The sequence below is a fragment of the Schistocerca piceifrons genome, chromosome 1 (genome assembly GCF_021461385.2).
Source record: "Schistocerca piceifrons isolate TAMUIC-IGC-003096 chromosome 1, iqSchPice1.1, whole genome shotgun sequence".
Lineage (NCBI taxonomy): Eukaryota > Metazoa > Arthropoda > Insecta > Orthoptera > Acrididae > Schistocerca > Schistocerca piceifrons.
In genome coordinates, this window is record NC_060138.1 from 1090236593 (window position 1) to 1090259262 (window position 22670).

The 22670-nt window shown below is 40.4% G+C and overlaps 1 protein-coding gene across 1 annotated transcript in view; it reads right to left on the reverse strand.

Moving 5' to 3' along the window:
• LOC124775019 (E3 ubiquitin-protein ligase listerin) overlaps positions 1–22670 on the reverse strand; it is a 154491-nt gene that overhangs the window by 127635 nt on the left and 4186 nt on the right. Inside the window, exons 3-4 of the mRNA XM_047249782.1 lie at positions 13618–13887; positions 6047–6162 (exon numbers count right to left, since the gene is read on the reverse strand). Of these exons, the coding sequence (XP_047105738.1) occupies positions 6047–6162; positions 13618–13887 (386 nt within the window). The remainder of the gene's footprint in view (positions 1–6046; positions 6163–13617; positions 13888–22670) is intronic.

Consider the following 22670-nt stretch of genomic DNA (forward strand, 5'->3'; position numbering starts at 1 on the left):
AACAAAACCCAGATGTTGAGACTGAACAAAGAAAGAAAGAGCCACCTGACGACTCAGTGTTTATTTTGCAACGAGTTCAAGTAAGTAAAGTCTTTGAACTCCAGAAACCAAAAAAGCCGCCAGATATAAATGGTTCATAGGTCAGGAACGTATCTTGGGACAATGTCACAGTCGACCAAGGTGCGTTGTGGAAAAAACAGGTAGGGGCATGATTTAGAGTCTAGGGCAGATTTATATCGGATTTTGAGAATGTCATGAACACCTTACATCATGAATCTACTGGATTCCCACCGGAAGAAATTTTGTTAGGCAGCAGGAGTAAAAGTTTAATTGAAGAAAAACTAGAGTTTCCACCTTGTACAAGTTTGGGGTTGAGTCAAAAGAAAGATTTAGTCAGAAAAAGGGCAAAGCAAAATGCTGAATCTAGATCTAAAAGACATGATAAAAGTCTGAAAGTTTCAAAATTTAAAATTGGAGATTATGTTCTTTTAAAAACCCACGAAAAGTCTAGTGAACTGAACCATGAAATTTCCAAATTTAAATATATTTACAATGGACCGTATATAATACAGAACATTCCACACGATAATGCTTACTACCTGATCTACCCAAAATCCAAAAGACCTTTAGGTGTAAGGAACGTTGTGGACCTGAAACTGTATGTTCCTAGGAGTGAGTGACCTAAGTACACTCAGAAAGCAATTTGCAATAAATATGCTATAAATTATGCTGAAGCTAATTTATGCCAAATAAATCAAACCTTTGTAACTTAGGTAGACCAATATCAGTGTACTAATGTAATTATGTGAGTTTCAGATTACCAATTGTACTATAAATGTAAAGAGGTATGGAGAAAAAGGGCTGAAAAGAAAGGATAAATGCTATCAGCCAGATAAAAGATGGGACTGTCAAAAATGAAAATGGGCAGTGTATGAGCCATAATATAAAGGACTGCCAAACACCAAAGAGGGCAGATAAATAGTCAAAGGAGAATTGTAAGTGTGATACAGGAGATGTTAGTAAGTTAAGGAAATGGACTGCCATTCAATGCAAGCAGCAACAAATTGTCTTATAGTGTATATAGATACCTGTATTTGCTTTTGTAGTTAAGTGTTAGTGTTCCAGATTTTGAAATTATTTCTTTGAGAAATTTAGTAAAAGTGAGTATTTTGCTATTTAAATAATGTTGTGATAGGAGAGTGGACTGAGCCAAAGGCACTTAAGTAAATGTTCTTGACATGTTAAAAAGTATAGACCTACATAATGTGAGTGAAAAGAAAGTATGTGGTATAAATTTTTTTTTTGGACATTCACATAAAGATTCAGAACCACTGTATAAACGTAAAATTTAGTGTTCCCATTAAATTTATACTTAGTAAAATTTACTGGAAACAGGGACATGTGTAACAACAACAACTGTACATATAATAATTTTTCTTCTGATTTTCGATGAATTAATGTAAGCAATGTTTTGGTTTCATTTCTTTTTCTTTTCGTGTCATTATGTTAAAGAAAATGTAAGCAACTTTCAATGTGAATATTAATATTTATGTCAAATTTCAAGAAATGCTATAACAGAATTGAAGTGTAACACATGTTGAATCTATTGTAACATGTTTAAAATTGTAATTGTGCGCCTGGTCCATATGTAGGCAATGTATCAGGATATGTGGGATGTAAAACCTTTGGTGAATACCCTATCTGTAGGGGAGCGGTAAAGGGTGGATGGCAGGCGAGCGCGGGAAAATGCACACAGGCGCGGCACGGCATAACGGGCTCAGCAAGACAGTCGGAGTTGGGCATCGGTCTGAGGAACACGTTCCGGATCGAGGAGGCTATCATGGAAAAAGTGGTTTCATTGAGCCTCGGATGTGCCGTTTCCGATGACTACACAGCATGGCTATCTTCTATAGGCACTGAATTGAAAAGGATTGCGACGCTAAGAAGAAGCAAAGTGCCGATACAGCAAGAGCCATAGCTGTGATTGTATGTGTGCTGTGCGCCTCGCCATCTCGCTGCCTGCCATCCGCCGCATCAACTCGAACAGGTTGAATCTTTAGAATTGTATTCATGTGGACCAGTGTTAATTTTGTTCCTGACTATTCAATAATAACTTAACTTTTACCAGAATTGCCCTATCAATTAATTATCCTCATCACTAACCGAGACAGGGTCCTTTCCACATGTTGTGCAATCCGAGTGTCCCGAAATGAAGATTTAAAGTTTATGTTATTAAGAATTACCTGCAGACCTATCTATGCTAGAAAGATGTTTAAGGAGCTTTATTGTTAATGAAAATATAAGCAAAGAACAAAGGTCTGACAAAGTTGGAAGATAATTTTGGAATATGTACTAAAATCCTTTCTTATAAGGCGAAGCCCGTCAACTTATCATAGTACAGGCTTTAGAGAGTTAACATACGCCCGAGCGTAGACGTTACAAGGTGTCAGAAAGAATGGACCACTCAAGATGATGGGCAAGCTGGGCGGTGCAGGATAGGTCCAAATGAGAATAGGTGTGCAAGGAGAAAGAAAGGAAAGTGAGTGCTCCAGTGTTAAGGCGGAAGAGGTTAGGTTCGTTAAGAAGGTCAGCCAAAAGGGCACCTCTCTGACAGGTCCTGGGAGAACCCCAAAGAGGATGATGTGCATTACAGTCGCTGAGTAGCAAAAATGGGGTAGGTAGCTGCCCAATAAGCTGAAGGAAGTCTGCCATGGTGACATCGAATGACAGAGGGACATAAATGGTACAGGGAAAAAAGTCAGGTGGGAAAGGAAAAGGTGGACTGCAACAGCTTGAAGATCGGTAATCAGGGAGATGGTTTGACTGAGAATGTCATCCTGTATGAGCAGCATGATACCCCATTGAGATGGAATGCCGACCTCAGGGGAAGGTCAAAACAAATCGATAGGAAATGTGAAAGCTCAAAACAGTTGTGAGGGCGCAACTTCATTTCCTGAAGGCAGAGAACAAGGGGACGCTGTGATGCTAAAAGCAGCTGTAAATCCTCTTTGTGGGACCGAAGGCCGTGAACTTTCCATTGGAGGAGAGTCATGATGAGGAAGAGATGTGCGGGTGGCACCTTGACAACTGCCGAGTGACCGCTGGTGAAGAGTCGCTACTACAGGGCACAGAAGCAGAAGGATCCTGCTCCATAGGGTCCGCAGAAGCATCAGCTTGCTTGTGCAGTCGGTCTGTGGAGTCTAACGCTGAAAAACAGTTGGCGGTGCGCACTGGCAACACAGAGGCCAGCTGGGCAACACCGTCAAAGAGGATTCTCGAGTTGGTGGAGGAGAAGACCGTTTTCCATTGGTGGATTTCTTTGAGCCTTACTGGTTAGAGGAAGACACCGGTGTTGTTTGGCTGGAGGGACGGATGAAGTCTTCACGGGAGTACTCCTACTGTCCTCTCCGGCCTGCCGGTTGTGTAGCTGGTGGCTTCGCCCTTTGAGGCGAAAGTCTGACGGCTTGTTGCACACAGCTGGACGGGGGAGATAGCGACGCTACCTTGACACTGGGCAATTTCACAACCTCAGAGCTGAATTGGTGGTTGCACGTTTGCGTGGGCACATCCTTCATGGAGCGAGGGGTAAAAAGAACAGAACCATGGGTGCCACACAGAAGAATGCTGGGTTTGCGACTAGCCAGTAACCTGCGAGCTACTGGGTAACGCACTTCTTCCTTTACCCCGATCTCTTGGACAGCCCGCTCATCAAGATACACGGGACAATCCCGAGAGGAGGTGGCATGGGCGCCATTGCACTTGATAGAGTGGGCAGGAGGTGGACAATCGCCCTCGTGCGCATCCCTACCACACGTTACACATTTGACTGGATGTCGACCAACGTTCTAGTGTGGTTCAAACAATGACACTGGTAGCAGCGCACCAGGTTCGGAATATATGGCCAGACTGTGATAATTTCATAGCCTGCTTTGATCTTGGATGGAAGCACTACTCTATCAAAGGTGAGAAAAAGAATGTGGGTGGGCACTAAGGAGGAATCTACCTATTTCATTACACGATGGACGGCAACGACATCCTGATCAGAGAGGTAAGATTGAATTTCGGTCTTAGTTAGACCGTCGAGCAGCCTGGTGTAAATTACACCACAGGAAGAATTCAAAGTTCTACGGGCCTCGACACGAACAGGGTAGCTGTGGAGAAGCGAGACTTCAAGCAATTGTTGTGCTTGAGAATCAGAAGTAGTCTCCAAAAGCAAAGTGCCATTCCGTAAATGAGAGCAGGACTTCACAGGGCCGGCAATTGGATCAACACCTTTCTGAATAATAAATGGATTTACTGTGGCGAAGGACTGACTGTCTTCAGTACATAAGACCATGAGGAAACATGGTGCAGTGGGAATAGTCTTTGAATCATTGCCTCATTATGTTTATGTTTTGTAGACACCGATTGTGAACATGGCAATTTGGGAAGTTTGCACCTCAGGTGATCGCCCCTTCTGGGCCTGGCCAGTACCAGGGGGTACGTGCGAACTCTACCTGTCAACATGGGACCGGTTATTCCGCGATACCCAGTTGCCTGTTATGTGTCAGACGCATGGGCTGTCCTTCAGGAGTGCACAGGGAGGAAGAAGAAAAAGAGGAACCTCAAATGCTGAAGTGGAGGAACGAGAGGAGAAGGGAAACAAGGAAAGGAAAATGGAGCGAAAAACATAGGTAAGGCTGTTCTTACATCAGTGACAGACAATGCAGAACATTCCCAATAGTATCCCAGACATGTTCCAAAAGTGAGGGGGAAAAGAACAGCAAGAGGATAGACATAAAGCACATAAAGGAAAAAATGCTGCAAAGGCTGGGGACCCGTGGTGGCCAAGCACAAACCCGCTAAAGAGTGGCGAGCCTCCTAGGGGGCATGTCAGCTTTGACGATACAGTTGTGCTGTTGAGGTGTTTGATAAGCATTCCATTTAATTTTATGACACTGACCATACCATGTGTATTTTCACTGTAATAGTAGCACTACTGTATTTTAATGTGTTGCATGCTGGTACAGTGACAATATCTACATATGTTTCATGATCTCCTCCATTTTACATACCCAATCCCAGCCCCCTGCCACAGGGATCATATATCCCAGTGGGAGACCCAGATGCAAGACATCCCCAATCCTGTTATAGTACTGTCACAAGTGTGTCCTATCTTATCATAGGCTGGACCACCTGTGAAAGCAACCATGTCATCTCTGCTGCAATCATTGCTCAGCTTTGTATATTGGTATGACTACCAACCAGCTGTCTGCCAGGATGAATGGACAATGCGAAACTGTGGCTAAGAACAGAGTGGATCACCCCATGGCAAAACAGACAGATGAACATAACATGCTTGCTTTTAATGGCCACTTCACAACCCAGGCCATCTGAATAATCCCCTCCACCATCAACTTTTGTGAACTGCATAGTTGGCAGTATCCTTACAAAACATTATCTGCTCCCAAAATTACCTCAGCCTCAATCTACGATAACCTAGTATCTCCACATCCTGCCCATCACTCCCAATTCATGTCCCCTCACCCTCACTGTGCTGTCTGCCAATGTCTCCACCAACCTTTTCCACTTTCTGCTAGACATCACTCTTCTCTCCCACACCCTTACTCTGCTATCCCTCCCTCTTCTCTATCCCACTCTGCATTGCTGCTTTCATTCAATGTAACAGTTGCAGTCTGACTAAAGTGGCCAGAGATAGCAATCATATGTGCCTCCTTGCATGAATGGGTGTGTATGTTTTCCTTCCTTTTCTGAAGACGGCTTTGGCTGAAAGCTTTGTATGTAACAGTCTTTTTGTGGAGCCTGCATGCAACTCAATGTTGCATCTTTACACTGAGTAGGAATCTGTCCTTTCCACAGTTTTTGATATTCCAACCTGGAGTGTTTACCTAAATATCTGATCTTCAGAGACATTATGCATGAAATAAAACATTTCTATAAATGTTTTTAAATGTGTATTACACATTCAATTTATATTATTCATTAAGCGAGTTTCATAAGTGGCAGAAATCGCCCTTTCAAGAATAAAAATGAGAAGCTCACTTACTTTGGGTTACTCAGGGTCTGAGGAGTCTGCACAGTGACATTATCGATTATGTAATTTAATATTTCTTGTTGGCAAAATATTATTGCTTCAATCATCTTCTTTGGTGGAAAAGCATCCTAAAACAAATAAAATATGATGCATAAATGAGAGGCCATAAAACATGCATTCTCAATGACATTATAACTTATAGAATAATACTGAAATAAATCTTTGCCTTTGAAGTTTTGACAATACATTTAATGTTGCACTGTATGCGAGAGAGAAAGCATGTAGTTAATTCATGCTATTCATTTAACAAATTATAGAACAAAGGAAAAATAGATGGGATGGAACTTTTCTATAACAAAATATAGCCTTCACAATGGTTCAGTGTTGAACCCCAGGGATAATAATATCTCATTAAAAACCTATTTAAAAATGTTTGAGAACTGGTTTTCAACACAGAATCCACAAATTCGTCAGCTGACATATCACTCCTGTAGTGACCATAAAGATAGAATTACCTCGATAGCACTATATACAGTAGCTTACTAGAAGGCTTTCTCCTGTTCTCCATCAATAAATGGAACAGGAAGAAACTTTTTAATCTGTCTTACTATGTGGTGCAACATATAATCTCGGTGATTTGCAGAGTATATGTGTAGAACACTGTCCACATAACTTAATACAGTTGCATTTGGAACCGCACTTTTACAAATTCCCATGGAGCTCCTGCATTGTAACCAACCTCTTTCTGAGCAATTTTCCCAGTAGTCCAAAGAAGTGACAAGTCACACAGCAAAATGTCCAGCTTCTTGGTAGAAATGACAAGGGCCAACTATGGGAAACTTGCCAGCATATTGTGCCAAACCTAAACGTTTTTTGGCTCATTACTCACTATCTAAGAGCCCTATTTGCAACCAAACTGCAAATATGTTTAGTTTCTAAATAGATAATTAACATATGAGATTTGCTGTAAATTTTAACTGCTTTTCCCAGGAAATAACAATTTTAGTGACCAAAGTTGAAACTGTTCATGTGTGAATTAACTTGACCAGCTTTCACTGTACAATATGACAGAAAAGGTTAATGAACAAATGATCAAGATGGCAATTTGAAGGCAAGGCTAGTATCTTGAGATGTTTCTCTGAACTCCCAGGTAGACGGATATAAGCTGAAGAAAAAAAAAAAAAAAAAGGACATCCCCTTAGATAGATAACGCCATTCTGTGTCCAGAAAAGTGCTGCTTAATCCTTTTGCATTACTGCATAATTGTCTATGAAAACAAAGTATTGCTGAGGATGTGAAAGACTCCCTCCACAAGGAGCAAATTTTGGACATAATACTAAGGAGTAAGAGCACAAAACAGTTGCTACTACCAGCAGTCACAACTGCTGAGTTCATTATTAATGGGTGAGGAACTCTCTTTGTGAATGGTTAGGATAAAGGGCCCTGTATTGCAAATGCAAGTGGGTGACCAAACCTAATGTTTCTTAAGCTTTTCCTAACTGAATATTTATCCAAATCAACATAACAGCTACTCAGTAGAAGAATTCTCTCTGTTACAACACAGCGACAAAAACATTCTTTTTAACAATCTTGTACTGTTAGCTGATAGCCCAAATTTTACTGTAATAGCCTCTGCTAGTCTACCACACTGGGGAAATTGTAATAACTTTACAATTGTGGAAGACTTGTTTAGTTGTGTGAAATAAATGAGTGTTTACGTAGAACATCAATTTCTACCATATATCTTTCCTCTTTGTACAATAGCCTTTGGTTAGTTTTAAATATTAAGAGATGTGAGCACTATGGCGATCTTCTGCCAATGCCAAGTAAATCAAGGATTGTAAAGTAGAAGTGGTGTCGACATGAATTGCAGGTAATACTGCATCTCTTCCTAACAGTCTCACAGGTACTCGAGGGACCTGCAAGTGGGTGAGTACATCACAATGACTTATCCTTTGCACTGTTCTCTATGGTACGAAATAACTTGCCCAAAATTGCACTCTGTGGTAACAGACTCAAGAGTTTCACTGTTGCAGAGCCAGCCAGCATGTTTGATTGAGAAGTCCGAATGTGCGATTGGAAAAATCTGTGTGGTAGTACAGCAGGTGGTACAAGTAGTATCCTGTATGTAGTGCTCAAATGTTCAAAATGGGAACCTCTACTACTGCATACCATCTGATAAAATAATCACATGACATGGATGGTAAACAGAATCCAAAGCTGACATGCACTTCTGACATCACTTGTCAGTCAACTTATGATTGGTATGGCTTGTATGTCTGTGATATCTGCAACAGCATGATAATGCTGATCTTGTTGTGATACATTCTCTACCTTCTGATATTGAGAAAGGAATGCCAGGCACCAAAAGACAGGTCTCCAAAACATTCAATACATCCAACAACACATTCCCCACAGTTAGGAAATGTATTATACTTCACTATCTATATGCAGATGGGTTTTCTAGTGTCATGATTTATTGTGATACACCTTTGTTCTATTACCAGGGACTGCACAAAACTAAGTTGTGTGCTGTACAGTACTTGCCCATTATAATTATCCGGGCTGTTATGCCGTGGTTGGTTGATGAATTCTGTGGTGACTCCCAACGTTTCGTCTCCGACTGCGGGAGACATCTTCAAGGGGGTCCGTAGCTTGATGGAAGGTCCAACACACACACTGGCTCGCTACTGACTGCCGCTAAATTCCGCCGCGCGCCCCCGCGCCGCGGCGTGACGTCACGTGTTTTGAAAACGTCAGTGCAATTGGCCGCTGTCCGTCACCGTCGATCGCCGTTGCCATCACCCAGTAGTGGGCGAGTGGTACACATCTTCTTTAACACCGGCATCCATATACCGTTTAATTTGACACCCTCCTCCTTTTGGTTGAAATTATTTGGGTGTTTAGCGATTTCGATTGCCTCCCTGTAGAGCCTTTCGTAGTATCCGCTCGTGGCCGCTAGTACTTGCGTCTCCTCGAAACGAATATTGTGGTTCCCTGGCTGGAAAGCATGCTCCGCCGTGAAAGTTTACATTTTTGTACAGTACTTGTAACTTTGGTGTTGGAAAAACAGAGCCCCAGTCTGATGTGGCATTGAAATTCTCACTTTCATTTGAGGATGTCATATACAATCCATGGTTGAACAATAGGACGCAATCAATAGCAGCAATTATCTGACCAGCAGTGACTTTAATGTAATTAGAAATTTACCTTTATGCATACCCTTCTTAAGACCTTGGCTAGTGGCACCTACAACATATTTACAGTGCATAACTTGGTAATGCAAAAGACTGGCGCAACCAACAGAAGGGTAGTTTAAAAGAGAGGCCATAAGTGAACTCATTTTATGACCTGTGCATGTTACTGTATTAGCAATTTTCTTAAAATTTGGTGCTCATAGCTTTGACATTTTCTTCTACTATTGAGTTCGAATGTAGGCTGTAGTGACAGATTGGTTTGTAGCATAGTCCAAGGTCTGCATTAGGTTGAAAAGTTGTGTGATATCAACGTGCCATAATTTATTTTTATTTTTATTTTTTTTATTTTTTACACACACACATGGCACATTTCATCTTTACACTGACAACAGGATTTGAAGCAACTGCTTACACCCTTTCTACAAACATGTCATCTGTCCACTTCTCTGTCACTAAGTACTTACAATCAGCTGCTGACACACCCCATCATATTCCCGCCACACCTCATGGTGTGAACTGCCACAAGTAAGTAACAGCTTACCACTGATCTAGGCTCTTACTGATTTTTTTTTTTGGTGCTCTTTTCTGTAAATCACATGATGGAGATATTAAATAAAAAAAAGATGAGCAGTAATTCACCTGCAGATTTCTGGTACACAGACAGTAATGTATGGAGGGTTACTGGAGCCCAGGGAAAACTTTGACTTTGGACTCCCACCCTCTTCTGTTCATCATCCCATTGTTTAATCCTCTTTGCAGCTTAACAACATATGCAGAAAGTACTCTTTACAATTTCGTTACACTGGATCATTTGGTACAACGAGAATTCAATCAGAATTGTCTTTTTATTTTCTTTGCCCCATTCCCACATCACTGTCCCAATCCTTTCCCTTCCTCTTTTTCTTCTTCTTCTTTCCCTTACTACTACGTTCTTCCTCTTTCTCTTTTTGCTCCTCCACATATGCGGAGACACACAAAATATACAAAACTTGTAAGAGTATTTTCTCTACTTCTAACTACAGTGAATAGAGTGTATATGTTACATAGAGAGAACAAAAGCAAAATTTCAATATTAATGTGATTTCTCAACCATTTAGTGGCCCATATGTCACCTACCGATCAACTATAAATGAGTGGTTACCTATACTTATCTGAATTTTATTTTTTGTGGCTTTTATCTCACATAATTTTTACTGCATTTCACCAATGCGGAAGTTACTTTTGTGCATGCAAAGGTAAAAGTCTGAGACAAGGGCATTGCTATTACATATCTAGATATAAACACTCCACAAGTAACCTTATGATGTGTGACAGAGCATACTTCTGGTACCATTAGGTGAACTCCCCCTCCCCTCACACACACACACACATTCCAGATCCAGTTCTAAATGTTGCATAGAAAGTATGACTGTCCATAAGACTCCATATGAACTCTAATTCTTTTGATTTTCTGAGATATATTGGGAGGAAGCAATATGTAACCTGATTCTTCTTCGAATATACAGTCTCAAAATGTTAGCGGCAAACTTCTCTGTGACACACAATGCCTATCTTGTAGCGTCTGACATGGGGGTTAGATTGATATCCCCTTAACATTCTCATGTTTACTGATTAAATCCACGACACAACATATTGCTCTTCTTTTGATCTCCTCCATTAAACTCGCCTGGTAATGGTCCAGACTGATCAACAATACTCAAAAGTTTGTCTTACAAATATTTTGTAATTCCCTTCTTTTGGGGATGAATTATGATCTGATTAAAATTACTTTGTGATTGACATATTGCAGTGGCAGGGGGCATGATGCCAGAATGCAACCAGCCACACTTCACAAGGCACTGCTTGTACCTACAAAACAGCCAATACAGTGAGCATGTGCATTTGAGGAAGAACTACAATTGGATGGCAGCTGGCCCCTACCACTCGCCTCAATGAGACATCAATCAAAATGTGATTTTAATTGGAGTATAAATGTCCTTAAGATTCTCCCAATGAATCTCAGCATGCACATGATTTTCCTCCAATTACTTTTATGTGACCATTCTACTTTAGGTTGTCCCAGAAAGCTTTTCCTAGATGTTTTACAGTGGTTATTGTTTCCAGTGAATCATCACCAACTGTGCAATCAAACTGTAGTGAAGCTCTTCACCTATTTGTGCACAATACATAACATTTATTTACATTCAGTGTCAGCTGTCAGTCCCTGCACCAATCATTGATCCACTGCAGCTCCTCTTGCATTTCATACAATCTTTCGGTGCTGCAGCCTTCCTGTATACAACAGTAATGTTCAGAAACAGCCTCATAAAATTATTTTGCATTATTTACTAGATAATTTATACATGTAGTGCACAGCAACAGTACCGCAATAGTTTTTTGGGGCATGCCCAAAGTTATTTTTACATGCATGTTACACGGAGCAAAAGTGGCAATATTTGGTGGGACATGGAATGCGAAGGCAAAAGAGTGTCTCTACAGCTAATTGTAAGAACCCTATGAGAAACATCTTTTCCATGTATTTACGTCACCAAAATAAAAAATCTGTTTCGGTATGTCCGTGACTTTTGGAACTAACATGTTGGTAACCTGCTGCCACAATATTTTGGTGTGGAGTCTTCTGGCAACCTTCATGCGTTTACTGACAAAAGTATATTGAGCTCCTCCTTTATTAGATGATCTATACACCAGGAAAGTTTTAAATGCCACATCTGTGTTGTACATTCAACAGTTCCCCTGTAAGATGGTAAACTTAAGCACAGTGAATAACATATGATCTTCCAGGGCAGTGAAATTTTACCTACAGATTTATTTATTCAATTTATTTAGTGTCATAAGTGATTTGAACTGTTACCTAGACTGTAAAAGATATCACGGCTAAAGTCTAGATCAGGGGTAATGGTAGTCATGGCGGTGTTTGTCTATTGTTCACAGGTTTGCAACGCATCAGTTTTGCATAGCCAATGGGGCGACACTTTAACATAAACGACAAGAGGTGAGAAAAGAGACAATGAATTTCTAGCACTGAAATAGAAATTAGAAACCATTCCTTCCTTCACAGTTGTCATAAATATTTGACTATTTCCAAACATGTCACAAGCTGTGAGACTGTGGCTACGTTGGTAACCAATAGCACAACTTCAATTGCAGCAGCCAAATATTTGTGACAAGCAATATTATAAATTTTACTGATGCTTGGCATGCAACAGTGAAATCTATAATCCTGCTTGTCACAAATATTCAGCTATTTTTTACTGTGTATGTCATGACTTCCATGGGTGTGATTATGATGCTACCCAAGAACAAAGAGTAATATAATTTTTGTTGTCACAATTATTTGACTGAATTTTCTGAATACGAAATAAATTACAAGGTTGTGGATAGTTTGAAACGTGACCATTTGGTTGTGAGTTGGCGAAGTCAACAAATATATAAGATAAAATATCTGGTTTGCTGACAGACTGAACTGTAGCTAAGCCAGAGGCCTAGGTTAGGAGGAATATGACAGTTTTACTAACAAAATTTAAATTTAGGATCTTTGTTGTCACATATATTTGTTTCTTCTAAATATGTCATGAATCACGAGGTTGTGGTTAGGTCTGGACCTAACAGTACAGCTTAAATTAAATTATTAATCTTTGTTGTTAAAATGTTTGCCTGTTTCTTCCGAATGTGTTATGATGTTGGAGGTTGTTATACACTGACAAGAGAAGGTGAATATTCCTTCAAAACACATCTTCCATTCACTGAGCTCTCACTGGCTCTGCACATCCTCTTCCCTTTCCTCAAGATGAGCACTGACAACATTCTGCACAAAACACATTAGTGGTACAATACTGGCTCTGATCTAGACTTTTTTATCACATTGAAAGCACTTACTAATTGCAGTTCATTTTATAATTATCACATCACAAAGCCCATCTTGATTCAGTATACACATATTGATAAAATTATGTAATAATTTCCAGTATATTAATATTAACTCAATAAAAAATATTATTTTGTTTTTGTTTGCAGCTTTTTACGAAAACTCAAATGCGTAACAAATGAGAATTAGGAAAGGTATTAAATTAACAATGGTGACTGATTTTCAGAAAAGGAAGAAACGAAGATTGGAAAGATAAAAACTGTACAGTGTTTCACAAACAATGTAGTTCTGGGACAGTGGCCCTGAAAAAAACATCAAGAGTTTTGTTTCCAGACTGCATGTTACCTGTGGACTAGACTGTTCTCATGCCTCTTACTGCACAGATATATAGCCTCCAAGAGGCTGGACACACTGTTCTTCGCACCTGACATACATTTATGTCTATACACTTTTTTGGGTATCCTTTTGATATGCAGTAATTGGGCATGATCTCTTTCACATGTCCTTCGTAGGTACAATACCTGGAGAGCAAGTGCAGCAGCACTGGCGGCAGGGGGATGAGTGTCATACTGTGCGGTGAACCATGGACCGGCGAGCTGCCGAAGGTGCGGAGCCAAGTTGCGGCGGGCGGCCCGAACAATGGCACGCTGTGCTACGTGTGCAGCTTCCCTCACACGGTGTTCAGGGTCTTGCACCAGCTGGCAAAACAGGCGAGCCCAGCATGGGAGCAAGACTTTGACCGCCTCAGCTGAATCTCCTGCTGATACCAACTGTGTGAACTCCTGTAAAGCCTACAATGCCATACAAACACAATTGGTTTGAGAATCACATAGCAGTCACTACAGCATTATACTACACACGTTTCAAAGCTGTAGATTTTGAGAGACTACAGTACAGACTGTTCATCATTTCCCGAGGAGAGATACATCAACTTATTCTGATAATCTGAAGAGCCTAATTTAACGTAAGACAATATACATTAAAAACTGATATTTTAATCAATGATCTTTAAGTATGACTGAGTGAGAAATATAGGGAAATGTATGTTATATGAGATTCTGAAGGTAACTAGGGATAAAATACTGAGAGCAAAATATTATCTACTGCTTGGACAGAAATGAGACTGTAGTTATAAGAGTCAAATAACATGAAAGGGAGGCAGTTATTGACAATGGAGTGAGAGATGTTATTCAATCAGTACACAGAGCAAGTAGTAAAAGAAAATAAGGAAAATTTGGAAAGGGAATTAAAATTTCAGAGAGAAGAAATAAAAACTTTTAAGGAAATTTTGTCAGAGTTGGCAAACAACTTGGCAGATTAACTGAATGCAATGAATATTATTTCTGAAAAGTGGTGATCCACAGGTACAATATGTTTCATGAAGGCATATTTATGTAGCTGTATCATCAGCTACAGTCAAAAAATTTATTTTGTTACATCATCAGCTGCTGTCAGAAACTTAAGTCGCTGTTAGTTTCAGTCTGCTAAAACTGCACTTGAGATGTTGACGGCCTTTGTGTTGTATGCTGCAGTTAGTAACTGTTTGCACAGAGAATTATGGGAAGTGAACACAATACATTATGATTCAGATGATTAGACAAGATGGCAGAATCAATGAGAAACTAGTGATCATAATGCGGAGTCTATCCAATTACATGGTGGCATAATGGAATGTATTGTGTGGAATGCTGTCATATAAAACAAAATATTCTGTAAAATTTAAACTGTACTCTTAGGTTCCTGCGTAAGCACAACCTCAACATTTAGAAAATACCCCACAGAGTTTTCGAAATAACCACCAGGCTATGTTACAGATCAGTCCATCACCACAGCCAGTTTTCCTTCTGTCATATTTATTGGCTTCACCAACTCTCAACCAAACTACACACTCCAAGAAATCCTGTCCTATTCTGAGAAACATACAATACAAAACATACATTTGAAAACCAATAATCAACTTTATACTCCATAACAGCCACATCAATAATGGTCAATCTCACAGAACCCATGCAGAAAACAAAATTAGGCCTAAATCATGTCTTCCAACAAAGAAATCATTGGATTCGGCGATTCTCACTGATTTCTGTATACAATAAGCCAATTGGCTATAGTCAAAAGAAAAAAATTTCTCACAGCAGCATGCCGCAGAAGAGCCGACACCATAAGTGCACTTTAACCTTTTGGTCTATGCATGGACCATCTTCTGGTACTGGCTAAAAAACTGATATAGTATTTTGCTTTCTGATGTGTTACGTATCACTACCTTAATATTACGTTAAATGGGAAAGCATGAGTGTTGTTATTACACATCATAAGTACACTATTGCTATCTGGAAACAAACGTATTTTTGTTATAAAAAAAATGATAAACATGTTTGTTGTCAGACCTCCCAATGTTACTCTTAAGAAGTTCACATTGCAACCATGCCGAAAACTTCATTCTTGGAAGATGAAAACCACATTCATCTTGTCTGCAGGCTATTCTTTTGCAGATGCATTACATAACTCCACATACAGAGTGCTCCTTAACTACCATTAATGTGAGAACAGACTTGTCTGTTACATATGTGGTAAAATTCACCTGGACTGTAGGTATTAGATCAAGAGGAGCGTTTCATTCTGTGTTCACTGACCAAGTCTCATGCTGCCTTGCAGGGATGGTGAGCTTTTTCGATGAATATAACAATGATCATATTTGTCAATATTGGTTTCTGCATATTACATGCGCTATGTCAGTAGACAGTTTACTGAGATAGATGTCTCACAAGCTGATCACAGAAGTGTGACTCTACTGTGGTTGCTCCAAATGAATCACTGTTGCCCCGTCTCTTCTAACTTATTTGAACACAATATCTTCATATAGCTCTCAATATAACTTTTTTCTCCTTCTTATTACACTATTTCCTCTCTGTGACACCTTTTCTGACTTTGGTTTACTCATTGGTCTCTTACAGAAAATTGTGCCTGTTATGCTTTGGCATTTCTGATCAGTTCAAATCTCACATAAACTGGAACACACATATCAGGAAATTGTTAAAAATCATAAAGAGAGAGAAAAACTGGACAATATTTGTCTTATGGAGGTGCAACTCTAAATACTTTGGTTAAAAACACTTAAAACAGAATACAGCAATCCCAGCTTTGTGGAGCAACATGTTCCTTCTTTGGCAAGGAGAGAGAAATTGGTTCGAGATGTTGAAAAGGAGGCAGGTCACTTAGACTCCAGATAAAACGGGAAGGTGTCAACTGAAGTGTACCCATATCAGATGTCAGATTTGTACCGTGGCACAATGATGATGTGACATATGACGTCTTATATTGCAAATGGGAAACGAACAGAACACTGACTTTATCTTGTGTGCGTATCTATATCATTTTTCGGAAAGTCAGTTTTTGTGACAGACTGATCGGAAGTATAGTGCAAAGTATAAGTTAGGTTGAAAGGTAACAGTCTGGTTGTCAGTTGGTGAAGTGGTATATAAGATTTCAGTTGATTGTGAGAATTACCTGTTATAAAGAGGAACAGGGGTCTTTGCAAACCCCTCTTCCCTCCTTGAAGAAGGTATAATGTGAGTTAGAGAATACTGTTTTATCATATGTTATTTACAACAGGTCCTTCCCTTATGTTTCTCACTTTTTAACATTTTAGCTCTTACCTACTTAACTAGCCATCAAATAACACTCTTTCTCAAATATATTTCTTCTGGTTAAATTTACTTCCCTCTTCTTTCCCCTCTATATTAACTGTTGGACAATGGACTGCATCAATAACAATTAAACCCATCATCTCTCATGGTTGCCAAATTCTGAGTGCAACAATTCAAAAAGCAACCACTCAGATTTGTGTCCAATAGATACAATGGTGTAATATCTGAAGCAGCAGCTGACAAGAAATCATGAATGAAAAACAAATTTTAATTCACTCAGCCAAAAGGGTGCATACAAGCTCAAGACTGGCACTCAGTGGAATTTTACACAGAAGATTGGTGAGTAATATTTACATACAAAATAAAAAACTGAATTAGTGAACAGTGTGACAGACTTGGTGTAATATTCATCAGCCCAAAGAGACAGACAAACTGGACAATATTTGTCTTACGGAGGTGCAACTCTAAATACTTTGGTTAAAAGCACTTAAAACAGAAAACAGCAATCCCAACTTAGTGGAACAACATGTTCCTTCTCTGGTAAACAAATTTCTAAGTGACAAATGTCTGAGAAGGGATGGCGTGCACGTAAATAGACTAGGCACAATGACTTTCAGTAAAGTGCTCATAGATGTATGTAAAATAATTTTAAAAAAAGGTGAAACTGAGACGGTCCTAAGAGAGTGATAATTCAAAAATATTTCTTGAAAATAAAAAAAACATGAACATAATTGAAATGATGAAGCACTTAAACCAATTCACAGAGATAAGAGGAAATGCTATATGGCGGGTGACGGAGCCTCTTAGGGAAACAGCGTACAGGGCTGGAAAGAATTCCAACGTGCACTTGGTTTGTCTCCTGGGGGGCGGGGGGCCTCATCCAAGATGTGGAGGCGACCTTGCCTGCGGCTATTGAGCGTACGCTGTGCAGTCGCCCGCAAGTAGTTGCTCACATCGGCACCAATGATGCCTGTCGCTTGGTTCTGAGGCGATCCTCAGTTCGTACAGGCGGCTGGCGGATTTGGTGAAGACTGCTGGCCTCGCAAGCGGGGTGCAAGCACAGCTCTTTATTTGCAGCATTGTTCCCAGAGTGGATCGGGGTCCTTTGGTCTGGAGCTGAGTGGAGGGTCTCAACCAGAGGCTTCATCGACTCTGTGACTTGCACTATTGGGTGAGGAATTGTAGGACACCCCTAGATAGGTCAGGGGTGCACTACACAAAGAAAGTGGCTATTCGGGTAGCAGAGTACTTGTGGCGTGCACATGGTTTTTTTTAGGCTAGGCAGTAGTGCAAGGTGTCCTGATGAACACTCACCAATTGATGTGCAGGCAGGGAAATCAGGACACGCACAGTGTAAAGACACTTCAGCTATCAAGATATTAGCAGTAAATTTTCAGAGTGTTTGGAATAAAGTTCCTGAACTTACTGCCCTCCAGGAAGCGTGTGGCGCGCAAATTATTCTCGGGTCTGGGACCTGGCTGAACCCTGAGATAGGAAGTTCTGAAATATTTAGTGAGGGTTGGAACGTGTATCAGAAAGACAGATTAGACACCGTAGGAGGTGGTGTCTTCATTGCAGTTGACAAAAATATTGTGTCTACTGAGGTCGAAGTAGAGTGTGATTGTGAAGTTATCTGGACACATTTTAACAGGGCTAGGAGAAATAACTTTATTTGTTGGGCATTATTACCGGCCACCAGGTTCCACCATGACAGTTCTAGAATCATTCAAAGGGAGTCTACACTGTGTATCGCAGAAGTACCCGGATCATGCTATATTAGTTGGAGGCGACTTCAACCTACCTAGTATAGACTGCGACGTCTATGGATTCATTACAGGTGGTACAGACAAGCCGTCGCATGAATTACTTTTGAACACATTATCCGAAAACTGTCTTGAGCAGCTAAATTGACAGCCAATGCATAATGGAAATATTTTGGATCTGGTAGCCACGAACAGACTAGACCTCATCGATGGTGTCAGTGCTGAGACAGGGATTAGTGATCATGATGTTGTCATTACGACTGTGGTTACGAAAGTTAAAAAGTTGGTCAAGAAGGCTAGGAGAGTATTCTTACTAGAAAGAGCAGATAAGCAATTGTTTGTATCCCACTTAGTAAATGAATCGACTTCATTTACTTCCGGTACGATGGACATGGAAGAATTATGGGCAAATTTTAAACACATTGTAAATCACGCATTGGAGAAGCATGTGCCAAAAAAGTGGGCTACAGATGGAAAAGACCCACCGTGGTTTAATAGCGCAATTCGGAGAATGCTCAGGAAGCAAAGATAGTTGCACTTGCGGTACAAGAAAGATCGGGAGAATAAGGGCAGACGAAAGTTAGTAGAGATCCGTGCTGCTGTAAAAAGAGCGACGTGCGAAGCATACAACCACTACCACCGTCATACCTTAGCAAAAGATCTTGCTGAAAACCCAAGGAAATTCTGGTCTTACGTAAAATCGGTACGCGGGTCGAAGGCTTCCATCCAGTCACTCGCTGATCAGTCTGGCCTGGCAACGGAAGACAGCAAAACAAAAGCTGAAATTTTAAATTTAGCATTTGAGAAATCTTTCACGCAGGAGGACCGTACAAACGTATCGCTGTTTGAGTCTTGTACAGATTCCCGTATGGAGGACATAGTGATAGACATCCCTGGGATTGTGAAGCAGCTGAATGGGTTGAAAATAAATAAATCACCAGGTCCTGATGGGATTCCAATCTGGTTTTACAGAGAGTAATCTACTGCATTGGCTCCCTACTTAGCTTGCATTTATCGCAAATCTCTTGCCCAATGTAAAGTCCTGAGCGACTGGAAAAAAGCACCTGTGACGCCTGTATATAAGAAGGGTAGAAGAGCGGATCCTCAAAATTACAGACTAATATCCTTAATATCGGTTTGTTGCAGGATTCTCAAACATATTCTCAGTTCGAATATAATGAATTTCCTTGAGACAGAGAAGTTGCTGTCCATGCATCAGCACGGCTTTAGAAAGCATCGCTCCTGCGAAACGAAACTCGCCCTTTTTTGCACATGATATCTTGTGAACCATGGATGAAGGGTATCAGACGGATACCATATTCCTTGACTTCCAGAAAGCATTTAAATCGGTGCCCTACTGCAGACTCCTAACTAAGGTACAAGCATATGGGATTGGTTCCCAAATATGTGAGTGGCTCGAAGACTTTAAGTAATAGAACCCAGTACGTTGTCCTCGATGGTGAGTGTTCATTGGAGGTGAGGGTATCATCTGGAGTGCCCCAGGGCAGTGTGGTAGGTCCGCTGTTGTTTTCTATCTACATAAATGATAGGGTGGATAGCAATGTGTGGCTGTTTGCTGATGATGCTGTGGTGTACGGGAAGGTGTCGTCGTTGAGTGACTGTAGGAGGATACAAGATGACTTGGACAGGATTTGTGATTGGTGTAAAGAATGGCAGCTAACTCTAAATATAGATAAATGTAAATTAATGCAGATGAATAGGAAAAAGAATCCCGTAATGTTTGAATACTCCATTAGTAGTGTAGTGCCTGACACAGTCACGTCGATTAAATATTTGGGAGTAACATTGCAGAGCAATATGAATTGGGACAAGCATGTAATGGCAGTTGTGGGGAAGGCGGATAGTCTTCTTCGGTTCATTGGTAGAATTTTGGGAAGATGTGGTTCATCTGTGAAGGAGACCGCTTATAAAACACTAATACGACCTATTCTTGAGTACTGCTCGAGCGTTTGGGATCCCTATCAGGTCGGATTGAGGGAGGACATAGAAGCAATTCAGAGGCGGGCTGCTACATTTGTTACTGGTAGGTTCGATCATCACGCAAGTGTTACAGAAATGCTTCAGGAGCTCGGGTAGGAGTCTCTGGAGGAAAGGAGGCATTCTTTTCATGAATCGCTACTGAGGAAATTTAGAGAACCAGCATTTGAGGCTGACTGCAGTAAAATTTTACTGCCGCCAACTTATATTTCGCGGAAAGACCACAATGATAAGATAAGAGAGATGAGGGCTCGTACAGAGGCATATAGGCAGTCATTTTTCCCTCATTCTGTTTGGGAGTGGAACAGGGATAGAAGATGCTAGTTGTGGTACGAGGTGCCCTCCGCCACGCACCGTATGGTGGATTGCGGAGTATGTATGTAGATGTAGTAATAATAAATTAACAATTGTTCACCTAAATATTCAGTGCCTAACAAATAAAGTGCAACAGCTAGAGTTTAGCTGGAGGTCACAGACAGTTCTGTTGTTTGTATGACTGGTGTGAACAATCAGAAATTAATCATGTAATCTTAAAGTTTTACAATTTAGCATGTTCATATAGCAGAATATCTAGGGAGTATGGAGGCTGTTGTATTTACTGTTTATGAAACAAAATTATCAATTTAATGTCAGAAGCGATCTCTGGAAAATCAGTGAAGAGAAGCATTTTGAGTTGACAGTAATAGAATTAAGGGACCAATACAAATGTACAAAATATACTATTTTATTATTAAACATTTTGGCAAGTGACTGCCAACAGTCATTAAGTAATGTATTAAATGCATATTTTATGATTATACAGATCTCTTAGTGGACATACGAATATCTTTTTGTCACAACTAAATCAAATTATTGATATGATATCCACTCCAAAGGAGTGATAGCTGAGTGCAACAAATGGTATGTCAACTGTGAAAGCTGTAAAAAATTTACACAGAATTCATAAAAAAAAGTTCCAAAATAATTCAAAAAACTGTCAACAGATGGTGCTGTACACTGTGCAGCTCATAAAGTATCAGCGTGCATAATGGAATTCATTCTCTGCAAGCAGTCTTTGCAAGTACATCACAATCTTTTTGAAATTTCCACCACTCAAAATACAGAGGTGATGCAAACAAACAATGAGATTTGTCATCATACCCTGTAATGTCTCAACCGAAAGGGTTTCAGATGCCACACAGATCACTGATACAAGTTCATTAAGCATGGTGGGCTGGCTCCGGTAGACAGCACCTTTCTATGTGCCCCACTGAAAGGTGTCACAAGGAGTCAGATAAGGCAAATGTGGAGGCTGATCCATCCCTGCACCAGTAAGTTTGCAATAATCCAACACAATGGCTTTATTCATGAGGCATTCATCAAGAAAGTGTAACAACTGTCCCGTGCGATGTGGTCTGGCTGGCTCCATCTTACATTGACCACTCGGTGCCTGATTCATCTTCCAATGCCAGCTGTGTGACAACAAACTAATCCAAAATCTACATCTACATCCATACTCCGCAAGCCACCTGATAGTTTGTGGCGGAGGGTATCTTGAGTACCTCTATCGGTTCTCCCTTCTATTCCAGTCTCATATTGTTCGTGGAAAGAAAGACTGTCAGTATGCCTCTGTGTGGGCTCTACTCTCTTTGATTTTATCCTCATGGTCTCTTCGCGAGATATACGTAGGAGGGAGCAATATACTGCTTGACTCCTCGGTGAAGGTATGTTCTCGAAACTTCAACAAAAGCTCGTACCGAGCTATTGAGTGTCTCTCTTGCAGAGTCTTCCACTGGAGTTTATCTATCATCTCTGTAACGCTTTTGCAATTACTAAATGATCCTGTAACTAAGTGTGCTACTCTCAGTTGGATCTTCTCTATCTCTTCTATCAACCCTATCTGGTACTGTAACCTACATCCTTTGTTTTCGGACTGTTTTTCCTTAGGATTCTTCCAATGAATCTCAGTCTGGCATCTGCTTTAGCGACGATTAATTTTATATGGTCATTCCATGTTAAATCACTCCTAATGCGTACTCTCAGATAATTTATGGAATTAACTGCTTCCAGCTGCTGACCTGCTATATTGTAGCTAAATGATAAAGGATCTCAGCACATTACACTTGTCTACATTGAGATTCAATTGCCATTCCCTGCATCATGCGTCAATTCGCTGCAGATCCTCCT